At 32.5% G+C, this 13,100-nt stretch overlaps 1 protein-coding gene across 2 annotated transcripts in view; it reads right to left on the bottom strand.

The window, feature by feature from the left end:
* Positions 1-9,985, bottom strand: part of LOC120768857 (transforming growth factor-beta-induced protein ig-h3) — a 28,885-nt gene extending 18,900 nt beyond the window's left edge. The window contains exons 1-2 of one of the 2 annotated variants that reach the window (XM_040095623.1): positions 9,966-9,985; positions 6,802-6,928 (exon numbers count right to left, since the gene is read on the bottom strand). In XM_040095623.1, the coding sequence (XP_039951557.1) occupies positions 6,802-6,878 (77 nt within the window). In that variant the 5' untranslated portion in view covers positions 6,879-6,928; positions 9,966-9,985. Of the gene's footprint in view, positions 1-6,801; positions 6,929-7,083; positions 7,312-9,965 lie in introns of those variants that run through there. The other variant, XM_040095615.1, reaches the window with a different exon arrangement.
* Between the last annotated feature and the right edge of the window lie 3,115 nt (positions 9,986-13,100).

Here is a 13,100-nt window from a genome sequence, read left to right as displayed (position 1 = left end):
ACAGAACAATAAAACAACGTTGTCAGGAAATACAAATTTAAATAAAGTTGACCGTAAACGCGTTGTCCGCAGTGAAGAAGCGCAAAAACGCTAAGATTTGCATGATTTGCAAGCGCTACGAAGCACGCTAAAGGCTACAGCGATAGACTGACAGCAAGCTGCAAGTTGGTACCCTCGAACTAAGTGATCTTTGCGCACACATACATACATACTTACATAAGTATATGCATATATAAGTATATGTATGTACATAAGTATAAACGGAAGTTCTACCTGTGGATATGCCCCTCTGCAGATAAGTAGACGCTGTCAATTTAGTTAAACTGCATTGAGTTTGGTGCAACAGCGGCACAGCTGCTGCTGCTGCGCCATTCGTAAATAAACCGTTACTAAGCTGCAATTCAACGAGGTCAGAAATTCTTAAAAACAATACTTTAAAATGCAACAAGAAGTGACGATTAAAACTCAATATGATACATATATACATACATATGTATGTACATATAGTATGTATTTGACTTATTTGCGCCCCTTTGCATTTTACGACCTTATTCGATATGTTGATATTTGTGGTCGTAAATGTTAGTGTTTCTTCTTTTCTGCCAAAATTTCACCGGTTCCAAGAAATGTGTTAAAATTAAAAAAGAAAATAAGAAAAAAGTTAACTTCGGTTTTATGGCAGTTATAAGCGATATTAATTCAATCTGAACAATGTGCTCTTGTCAAATAAAAAAGGTTTCTCTTCAAGGGCTTGAGTTTGACTCGATGTCGGTGGTGGTTCCGACTAATGAGCATCTTCCTGGGACGTGTGAATATTTCAGATCGATATCTCAAAAAATGAGGGACTACACCATAAACAGACGGACATTTTATACAAACGAACAGATGGACAAACAGACAGATATAGCCAAATCGACTCAGTTCGTCACGCTGGTCATTTATATACATATGTATGTATATACTTTATAGGGTCGCCGAATTTTTTTGTGGCTATTACGAACTTTGTAGCAAATTCAATGTATATGTATGTATGTACAGAGTATAATAAATGGAAAAAAAAAATAAAAGAAGTGCCAATGAACTATACAAATGCAGAAAATGTGTGACAACTAAAAACAAAAGCGGCGACAACTCAATTTTTTTCGACTTCAATAGTTACACAAACGTACCTTATGATGGTATGAAAAGAAGAAAGTCGTACATGCATTGGAAAATAACGAAGAAACGAAAGAAACACCAACACAGCTCCTTATTTGCATAAAATGTGTGTATGTATGTATTTAAATGCATATTATTTTTCGTCACTGATATAATTTTTTAACCATTTTCGTTTTGTTTGAAGCAATTTTATTGCTTAATTATTAAAATTAATTTTATGACAGATTTATGCAACAGTTGCAGTGAAAGGCTAATTCCACTGAAATTTGTTTACTTTATTTTATCTATGTACTTCCATATTAATTATAAACTCTATATATATTTATACATATTTGTATACAAAACAGGAAAGATTTACATATGAATATTTAAAAGAAAGTGTGGGTTCATTTACATATTTATATTACTGAAGCTTCGAGAAACGTTTTTGTTTTTTTTAAAGAAATAACTAATGCTTTGTTAGTGAATTGCTTATTTTCAGAGGATTTATAATGAACTTGTAGTCAAAAGTAAATACATATACTACTATGAGCAAAAAATTTTAAAATTCTTAATTTATTATATCGACCCCCTCAAAGTAATCCCCCTTGCCCTCTATACACTTGTGCCAACGTTTTTTCAATCCACGAAGCAGTTGTTAATGTCAATTTTAATTGCGTTTAATTTTTAATGCGCATTTAATGCCTTCAATAGACTCAAAACGGTTCATCGGACGGTTGTTTGAATTTGCTGAATAGTCAGAAGTCAGAGGGAGCTAAATCAGGCGAATACGGTGGTTGTGGCACGATATTGGTTGAAAATTTGGCAAAAAACTCACGAAGAATCAATGCAGTATGAGTCAGTACATTATCGTGGTGCAAAAACTAAGAGTTGCCGGCCCATAATTCCGGCCTCTTTTTACGAATAACTTCGCGCAAACGACGCAGAACACTCAAATAGTATTTCTTGTTGACAGTTTGGCAGGACGAAAGGAATTCGGAAGAAGAAACTGTCAACATAATCTTGATTTTTGACGTGGTTTTCGACTTCAGCGCACTTCTGCCACAGTATTCGTCTGTTTACGGGTCGTAAGCATGTGTGGATCCAAAACTCTTCGCCAGTACGTTTTATGATATCCTGGTAGTCGGAAAGGATTGTTTCACAGACGTAAAAGCGACGACGTTTTTTTGAAAAAATGAGTGATTTTGGAACCGATGATCTTTCAAAATGGCTTCCACTGATCCTACCGATATTCCAACGATGCCAGTAAAATCTTTGACTGTTCTGTTATTTTATTGACGTGTTGATTATCAGTTCATGTTGATGGCCGTCCGGTACTTGATTCTTCGTCAACGCCTTCTCAACCCTATTTGAATAATTTGTACCAATCAAAAACACTTGCTCGCGAACAATTATCACCGAAGGCATTTTCCTACATTTTGAATGTTTCGGCACCAGAAATTTGATTCCACATACAAAATTTAATTGAATTCTTTCTTGAATAATTTCACTCATCGTAAAAATTTCCGAATGCGCTTTATGTGCTTCAGGAAGACACGCATTTACTTAACACTAATGGTTAAAATTAATTTTAATTTTGATGTGACATTTGGCACAGATGTCACTGATTGAAAAAATGTTTCGACGATTGGATTTTTGTGCGAAATTTAAATTAAAATGTCTTACTATTTTTTGCCCGCAGTGGTATGTACGACAATTGCTTTTATTTTGTTTTCATTTTGCATTTAGAATAGTTTGTGAATGTTGGAATTAGCATATTTTAATGAATCAACACTAAAAAACGTAAAAATATGTTGCACGCAGCCTTGATACGGGTTTTAGTTAAACATCAAATAGACAAAAAAAAATTTGAAACAAGAAAAAACGTTAACTTCGACTGCAACGATGCTAATATACCCTTCACAGGTGCGTTTCTTTTAGTAACTATGTGTTCAGTTTGTATGGAAGCTATATGCCATGGTAATCAGATCTGAACAATTTTTTCGAAGATTATATTGTTACCTTAAGCAGTAATCCATCTCAAATTTCGTGAAGATACCACAAGGCAAATGCGAAAGTTTTCTATACAAGCCTTTGACTCCGCTCCGATCATACTGATCATTTATATATACACTTTATAGGGTCTCCGACGCTTCCTCCTGGGTGTTACAAACTTCGTGACAAACTTAATATACCCTGTTCAGGGTATAAAAAAAATCTAAAAGCTTACATACTTCGTAAAATTAGAATGTGCAATTTATGAATGAAGAATTTTGCAATAAATACGATCGGTGTTCTTCAATATTTTTTACAATTGTTTTCGATATTTCACAAAATAAAAAAGTATGACAAATTTTGATCGATTTGATTTTAAATAAAACGAGCCAAATGTATGTAGTTCCATAGAATGTATATATATGTACATATGTCGTTGTTGTGGAAAAATATTTCCGAATATTTTTTTGATTAATGCTGTCGAGTTGTCAACTCTCAGACGGAAAAAGATTCTTGTTTAATTCAGGTAATGTCGACTAACGATTGTGGTGATCGTCGTCTGCCTTAGTCTTTCTTAGTTTTAAACATAATTTATAAACGGCATTCGTATTAAAAATTCAATAATTTAGTTCACAAATACATATTAAACTAAACTAGTTCCAATTTAACAAAAAAAAAAATAAATGTTTGAATGTTAATATTATATTTTTAGAAAAAATATGTGTTTTTTATGGCCGAAATATTTCCTTTACAAATATTCTGTAATTTGGCAAATTTAATACGCAAAAGCCGATTTAACGAATGAAAATAATTAAATTGACGTTTTTCCCCTCATTTTTGGTCCAAAGCGCTAAATTGTACTTGAAATGCATGACACACCGGCTTTTAAACTTTTATAACCAGAAATGTGCCGAAAATTTTTAAGCAAAAAAAAAACTGCTTAAAGTGATATAAACGTATATGTACAAAAATATATAGAATTTGATACACCCATATCCATTAATGTATGTATAATATGTACATACATATATGTTCAAAAATATTTGTATGTAATTCTATCAAAATTTTAGTTTTATATTTTTTCCATTCTGCGTTAGTTAGATCCGCAAAAGTTGTATTTATTCATTTATATAGCACATTTAGAATTCATTTAGCGTATTTTCATGCTCTTATTTATTTCCCCGACATGCGTTTCAATTCGCTTGACTGATAGTTGTAGATAGCGTGATCTTTAATCTGTTCCCACCTTAATTCACATTAATTGAAACTCTGCACTAACTACGAAATTGTTTTCGTTAGCTATTAAATTAAGTAAAACTAAAGAGTAACTCATCTAATATAGAGTTTGCATACTGCAATTGTGACTAAGTGTTTCAATTACGCTGCCACATGCATTTCACTTTAAATGGAAATGATCCCTCCATTAACTCACACTATAAATTACAAATTAAGAAATTTCCAGATAGATTGATTCGAAGAAAACATTGTGATAAGCTGTTAAGTGTATTATATGTATGCATGTGTGTGGTTTATGATTTGTGCAAATGTGGGGTTAGTATTGCTATTCTTATATGTATGTATGTACAAACTATTGTACATACATATATTATTTGTATGAGTAGATAATGGCTGATGGAAATGTCAAATTATGTATTGAACAAATTCAATTATGATTTGTATGTTTAAGCATACAGATTGATAACGTTACTAAATAATTTAACATAATAGCATACATATTCACTAGGGCTGTTCTTATTTATTGAATATTTTTTTTCTTTGATACTTAAAATTTTTGCTATAGAATTAGCAGAATATTGAAATGTATATAAACTGTGGAGCAAATTAATCCATTCAAGAAATTTATATTCAGTAGAGAAAATGACAAAACTGCCTTGACAAATTAAAAAAAAATAATAATAATTTATGTTAGATATGTCTGAAGAAATAAACAACTCATCAAAAAATAAAGAAATAAGTTTTACTTCACTCTTTTAGTAAATATATCCGAAAAATATTTTTTTAAAACTATTTTAATAATTAAAAACTTAATATTTGCAACTTTAACTATCAAAAAAATTTACTAAATTTCTATACTCTTTTTCGTACATGTTATGGGGGTATTCTTGTCTATGTTTTTTTTGCATATCTTGAAAGTTTAGACTTTCAAAAATGTGACCTTGGACGGATTTTTCAAAATTCGACTTATTTTCAGAGATACAGCCGATTTTGTGACGTGGCGTCCGTGTTCACTAGAATTGTCTCCTAAGCTTTAAACGCGTTTTTCTCAAAACTGACTTTTTCGGAAAGATACCCACGATTTCTCAGGTTCTACTGGACCGATTTACTTGAAATTTTTATAGAGTCTTCTTTATAGGCTTGTCTATGGTTGGAAATAGCCCCATACCTAAATTTTTATTTTTATTATTTTTAAAAAATTCGAAACTGTCAGAAAAAATTATCCAAAAAAACTTTTTTTTCAGGCGGTCGCCATTTTGTGGAAAAAATTTTTTCCCACTTTTCCGTAGTTCCGGTCATTGCGCCATTATTCTAGATTAATAATATTTTTTTTTGGTTTCCGATAACTAGGTGGGTTGAAATCATGGGTATGGTCACGTGGAAATTTTTGACAACCCCCCGCCTTCGTCAGCTCATAATTTTTGAAATTTTTTACTTTTTTTTAGTTTTTAATTTTTTTCTGTACTCTTCTAAAATTAACAAATAACTAATAAAAAAATGGATAGTAAAAATCTTAATTGCCTTTTTTTACGACACTTTAAAAATTACCTGAAATTCATGCTTCTAGACCAGAATACCCCCTTAATAATAAAAATATTGACATAGATACAATATTGAACTCAAATACACCACAGGCTCAAATTTTTTCCTTGGATTTGTTGAGAAGTGTTGTTATAAACAAGGTACTCGTAATTATTTTCTTCTGATTTTTAACGTTTCACCTTAAATAGCACATACATACAATGTATATATTTATGTATGTAGTAATATATAATTAATTTAGTATAACCAATTATGATTAAATTTTGTGGGCGTGAGTCCAATTTTATAACCTTTCCTGATTATCCGTGGCAATAAAGTATATCCAGAAAAATTCTAACATTTGCTTAGAGGTTACAAAAAACAGATAAAACTTAACGAACTTAATTTTCAGTTTCAAATCGATTTTTGACCCATGATAAGTAGTTCACAAATTATATTAAAAAAAACTTAAATTAAAATTACTTTATTTCAGACTAGTTAATATTACAATTATATATGAGTTTGAACCAAAATTCAACGGAAAAAAAAAAACATGAAAAAAATAAAACAAAAAATAAATAAATCACATGAAAATTGCTTGCTCTCAACCTTTTACCAATTATTATTTTAATTTATATATTAAGATACATAGGTTTGAATTAAAAACCCCTCGAAAGTAGTATCTTCGAAATATTCAATATTCAATACAAATAAGAACAGCACTAATTTTGATCTATGTATGTATTTCTTACAACCGCAATCCCACAAACATTTTTGTTGCACATAAAGCCACTAATGCAATGCTAATTGCTATTTATGTATATACACCGTTATTATACATAGTGCAGAGCGCATGTTGTTGGCTATGCGCAACTTAGATATTTGTAAAATTATAAATATGTATCTACTTACTCGCCGTAATATGGCAGCGCCCGCAGGTATCCAAGCGTTAGGAGTAATGTTAACACTAAAAAGCTACCACGCAACATCTTTTGCTAGCGATTTTCACCCAAAAGTGAAATGTTCACCAAAATAGACACTAAAATAATAATGAAAAGAAAATCACTCAAATATGACTAGATAGTTTAATTGGTAATGTCTAAAAAATTGTCACCAGCTGCAGTTTGAATCTCTTTTTTCGAATAGTTTTTTCTTCACTATGCACTTTTTACACTGTCTTAATTGTTTAATTACCGTAATTATAAAGCAAGAGTTACTTGCAAAATACTGGTTTGCAATTTTCTTTTGAAATGCTCACAAGTCTATAAAGTTTGCTTTTCGTTTCTATATATATTTCTTTCTGCAATATTTTTCCAGATCACTTTGAAATCCCAAAGTTTCGTAGTCAACGAGTAACGCAGTTTTAGTTTTGTTGAGTTCACACGTTGTTCTCTATAGCACCGTTCAATATTAACTGAGTACACAGAACAACAGTGCCGGTATTTATAAGGTGCGCTACCCCCTACATCACCTGCCACTTGAGCTGATCGTTGTTGGCGATCGTCAACTACGAGTTGGTTTGTTTGTATGAATGTATAAATGACAATCGGCTGGCAGGCTGGTTGCCCGTTCGTTTAGTGCGTTGTTGATGACTTGCCGCTGCTGGTAAGATCTTTAGCGGCTGATGAGGTTTGGCCCGGCGGCGACCTGGCTGTGGCTCTTGCTTGTATTCGTTGACTGGCTGAATGAGTATGTGTTTGCTTTGTTGTGTTGGGATGCGATCGCTAGCTGCCTAGTAGCGTGTACATATGTATGGGTTGGTTTTGCTGGATGAGTCGCCTTTGGATTGATGCCGTTTTTGCGCTACTCCCGCCACATACATATGTACAATCGGTGCAGCTTCTTTCAATTAATTTGTATGCAATATCGGTTTTAGTTTTGTGTGCTTTTTAACTTTTTTCTTAGTTTCCCTTCGTTGTTTTTATTTGGTTGTTTTGTCTGCCAGCGTTTTTATCTTTTCCACTTTCTACTGAACTCTGACGTTGCGATTTTGAGCCCAAAATGTTGTTTGTGTATGGAAACTGTTCTCGATCTTCAGTTTCTTTTGTTATGGTGTTGTTAAACTGAAGTAAATTTCGGAATATATAAAGGAAAAAACATAGTTTCATATGTATGTAGCTAAGGTATAACTCTTTCGAGACTTTTTGTCCATGTTTATTAGACCGTCCCATCTACTGTAAACAAAAAATGAAAGTTTCGCAGTGCATCAGTCATTAAAACAGTTTTGCAAGGTGATTCTGTAAAATCTAACCTGGCTAGTGTAGGGGTAGCCTTTTTACAACGTAGGCATATACTATATTAACTCGGTTCTCTTAGGGTATTATCATTGTTTAATTTTCGTCTCAAGAACTCTATTTTTATTACGAGTGTGTATTGGCCTTGAATCCTCCATTATACTTGGTTCTTTAGTCGCAAAGATCTAAATAACCGAAAGTATGTATAAATACAGGGTTTTGTATTGGATGCTGACCGAAGATCATCAAAGTGGGCAACCCAATAGGTTCACTTAAAATAGCCCATACGATTCATTATTCATACATAGGAAAGCGCCAACAGCGTTAGCAGGATATTTCTATCGATACATACTATATTCACTAGAATCAGTTCAATCGGTTTATTTGCCTCAGTAGTGAAAGCTCGCAAAATATCTACATATTAAGTGATCGTCTCAGTGTGAGAAATCGCGTTGCATTATCGGATAGTATACACTACAATAAACATTCTCTAAAATTTTGAAATCGAAATTTAAATTATTACGGTCGCTACAGCGTTTTTTGTAGAAAGGGAACAGAGTGGGGAACATGGCGACCCCAATCTTTAATCTCAAAATGGTGTTTTTCAAAACGGTTTACACTCTCAAAATAAGAGTTTTGAAGATAACATTTTTTACGTCATTCGCTATCGCGCTGGAAGCTTTTATTTTTTTGTTTGAAATCTGCCCATTTTCTACGAAAAACTGTCGAAAAAAGGGCTAAACTTTTATAGTTTTTGTTCAAACCGTCGCCATTTTGTCAAATTTCAAAAAACAAAAAAAGCTTCCATAGCGCGATAGCAACTTTCTTAGAGATTAATAATCTTTTTGAAATTTTTGTTATAGACCAAAACTGCGGCCGCAATCGTGGACATCGTACAGAACCTTTTTTTTTTACGTGTCATAGAATTTATTTAACTATTATACACCCAATAAACGGATATAAAAAAAATCATTTTGTATTCGTCATGAATGTATTTATTTATAAAAAAACCGGACCGATTAGTTAATTTCAACATTAAACAAAAAAAAAACGCGAAAACCAGTGATTTTTCGGATGGTCACACCGAGGCGATCCCGTAATAATAAGAAACTATTTTTGTTAAAATTTTTTATTTAATTTGTCTTTTTCCACACAAGGGTTGTTTTTGTTGACAAAATATTTCACAAATAATTGAGAGGAATACTACCGAGCAAAACGTTCCTGGGCAGATATACATAAATCGGAATACGGTTCGGTTACAGTTCCGACTGATTGTTGATACTGTTCGTCCACTTGAACCTAGTACATTGATGTACATATTTAGTGCTTTTAATGCTGTTAGTACAACTAACATTTTGTTAAAAAATTACTAGCAAAGTTAGCAGTGTTTACTACCTACATTCTTATATTAACTCTCTAGTTTTGGTGTCGTCTGCCAGTCTTTTCAGTTAGCATATACTTGGCTAATTATTATTAAAATTAGTAGTTAAGAAACTAGTCAATTATTTACATATGTATGTATAAAAAGTTGTTTCCTTTAACCCGTATCATTCTATCGTTTATATAATTACATCATTTTGAAAAACAGAATTCATAACGTATTTTTTTATTCTAAGTAGAATTTTATAACTTTCACTTTATTCAAAATCACTATAACTTGATTCCGTCAATATTCTTCAAGTTTCTTAGCTGTAAAATAAATAAATTGTAACTACAGAAACATCTTTCTGAATTAATATCGATTTGTCGTTATCGCATCGAATAGGTACAATTAACCGTGTTTATATTATAATATGTGCTATTTTTACATTTTAACAGCTGGTAATAGGAATTTGTATTAACCTGAATTTTATTAGTATTTTTCTCAGTGGTATAACTTTACACTTTTTCAAAAAAAACTTAATTAAAACGTACGGTTTGTATATCGTACACAAACCAGAAAATGTAAACAAAACCAGCTGACAAAAAGCATAAATCAATAACTGTATATACTATGAAGCAGAGTTGTATTTATTTCTGTTTATGACTATGCGCTTTGAAAGCTCAATCCGAGAATTGCCTTATATTACTTAAGGGTTAAGGGACTTAATTATAATAATCTATTACGGAAGTATAGAAAATGTAATCGAATTTCTATTTCAGACTTTACATATTTGAAAGTATAAAGAAATTTGTATAAAATACACAATCACCTTATTGAAGAGAGCCGCAAGGAGCCACGGTAATACTAAGAACTCATGATATCTCAATTAAAACAATATTTAATTTAAATAATATTTGCTAGTACGTACTATACGCTTTAGCTTTACATCAGTTTTTTGCAAAGTGGCGGTTTGGAAATAAAAGTTCCAAATGCTAATAAAAAACAGCAGAAAAAGTTTAATTTGTCTTCATTGAAGCCCTTCATAGAGGCATTTCTTATAGTTAGTCACTTTGTATGGCAGGTATATGCTATAGGTGACCGATCTGAATAATTTCTTCGGAGATTGTATCGTTGAAATCGTTATATAACTTTTATACTATTGAATATTTTTTTAGGTTCATAAAGTGCACTTTAAGCAAAATAAATTTTTCGAGTTTTCGTAAGTCCTAGACTGACCTAACCCATTAAAACTTCCAATCATTAATTTACTAACATTAACTTTAGTTCAGGTTAATTTTTCCAAAAACATTTAAAAAATTAAACTCATTTTTGAGACTATAGAATAAGAATTTCGGCACTTGCGGTCAGCAGACATTGAGAATTATTCTGGAAACAAGGGATTTATGTAAGTATCTGCATAATACATATGTACATATATGTATATGTATGTTTAATTTTATGCTTATGTGTTTTGGTTGCACACAATACATTCTTTTTGCATTTTGGTTTATGAATATGTATATTTCGTTGTTTGATCACTTTTGGTTTTTTCGACTCTTCCTTCAGAGTGTGCAATCACTTTTGCTTATCTGCCATGAAAAATTCCCAAAAAATGCATGTAAAGAAAATAATTTCGCTGAGAAAGGAAACAATTAATTTAACTTATTTTAATTGCTTACGTAGGTTACTATCCATATTTCGGAATTTGGGAACCCTAGTGTTGCAATCTAGTAACTCAGAAGTAAAGTTTGACATTTCTGATGCTATGCAGAGCATTTTGAACGATATTTGAATTGCTTACATTAACTTGAAATATGCCTCTCGACCAAAGAATGGAATTAAACCGCGAACATTTTCCAGGGATTATTTTTAACAACTTTTGACGTAGATTAATTCAGTAACAGTGCATCGATGAACTTAATTCCGTTTTCGGCAACGAGGCTCCATCAAGGGCCAATGTTTATCGATGCTATGATTAATACAATCGAGATCGTAGGTCTCGTAGTTTTTAAAAATTTTATGCTGAATCTTAAAAAAAATAAATAAAAATTAAATGAGCAAAAACAGCGAAAAAGAAAATTAAAAAAAATGTTTGCTTTTATTATCTTTTGCGGTTTAAAACTTATTTTCTTATCTACATTCTTAAGAGCAAATACCAACAAATAATGGGTTGAACTAAGTGAAGAATATAAACATAAACGACTACGCAAGACAAACCCGACTTGAAGGCCAAATTATTTTACAGTGAAGCTTTTCGCTATTAGAATATTTTTACAATGTACAGTTACAAACAAATTTTCAGAAATATATTATGCGATTCTAACTTTCAAACTTCAACTACATGAATCAAGATTTTAAGCTTCTTTTTCCACCCATATACAGGGGAGAACCGATTAGTACTTAGCCTCTAAAAACGAACATTTTGGAAAAATTAAGATTTTTTCTTGCCTTAAATCTTTGGAATTGATGAAACGATGATCCAACTTCGTTAGCCCTTCAGAACAGTTTGCACATTAATTTGACAAATTTGGTTGTACCATCGGTGAAGATGTAAGGCAGTTCGTTGGATCTCTTTGTGCCTTTTCAAGTAATCAAGGATTCATACCTTTTGAATTCCAGAAAACAATGGTCTTTTCTCTTCCGCCCTATAAGACAGTTTTCGTCTTCATCTGAGCAGGTCGCCATTTGTAGTTCACTATTCGATTTGGATAATTCATTGGTCTTTGGAGTATTATATATAATTTACTGATTTAACTATGTTGAAGCGTGTTAAAGTAGGCAGCATTGAAGCGCTCTTTGATTTCACTGCTCGATTTAACTTCCCGAAACAAGAATTGTACACGTCTAAGGGAATGTACTAATAAGATAGCAAAAATCTCGAATAAAATATATTTATATGAAAGATGTGTGTTTTAGTCACAATTTAGTTATGATGATGTTCCCTTGTCGTTTCCTAACTTACTGACCCAAATTGCTGCTGCACTTTTCTCCTCTTCTTCTTCTTTTCTGACGTAGACACCGCTTAAGCGGTTATAGTTTCTACAAGCGAAGCAAAGTGCTTCTCCACCTGGTCATTCCAACGGAGTGGATGACTTTCTCTTCCTCTGTTTCCCCCTGCGGGTCCTGCCTCGAAAACTTTCAGAGCTGGAGTGTTTCTGTCCATTTGGACGACATAACCTAGCCAGCTTAGCCGCTGTATTTTAATTCGCTGAACTATGTCGATGTCGTCGTATATCTCATACAGCTCATCGTTCCATCGAATGCAGTATTCGCCGTAGTCAAAGCGCAAAGAACCATAAATCTTCCGCAGAATTCTCTCGAAAACTCGTAACGTCGCTTTATCAGATGTTGCCATCGTCCATGCCTCTGCACCATATAGCAGGATGGGAATTACTGTCTTATACAGATTGATTTGTGCTCGTCCGCAGAATTCACTCGAAAACTCGTAACGTCGCTTTATCAGATGTTGCCATCGTCCATGCCTCTGCACCATATAGCAGGATGGGAATTACTGTCTTATACAGATTGATTTGTGCTCGTCCGCAGAATTCACTCGAAAACTCGTAACGTCGCTTTATCAGATGTTGCCATCGTCCATGCCTCTGCACCATATA

Source organism: Bactrocera tryoni, chromosome 1 (assembly GCF_016617805.1).
Source record: "Bactrocera tryoni isolate S06 chromosome 1, CSIRO_BtryS06_freeze2, whole genome shotgun sequence".
NCBI classification, from domain to species: Eukaryota; Metazoa; Arthropoda; class Insecta; order Diptera; family Tephritidae; genus Bactrocera; species Bactrocera tryoni.
This window is presented reverse-complemented; position numbering and strand designations above follow the sequence as displayed.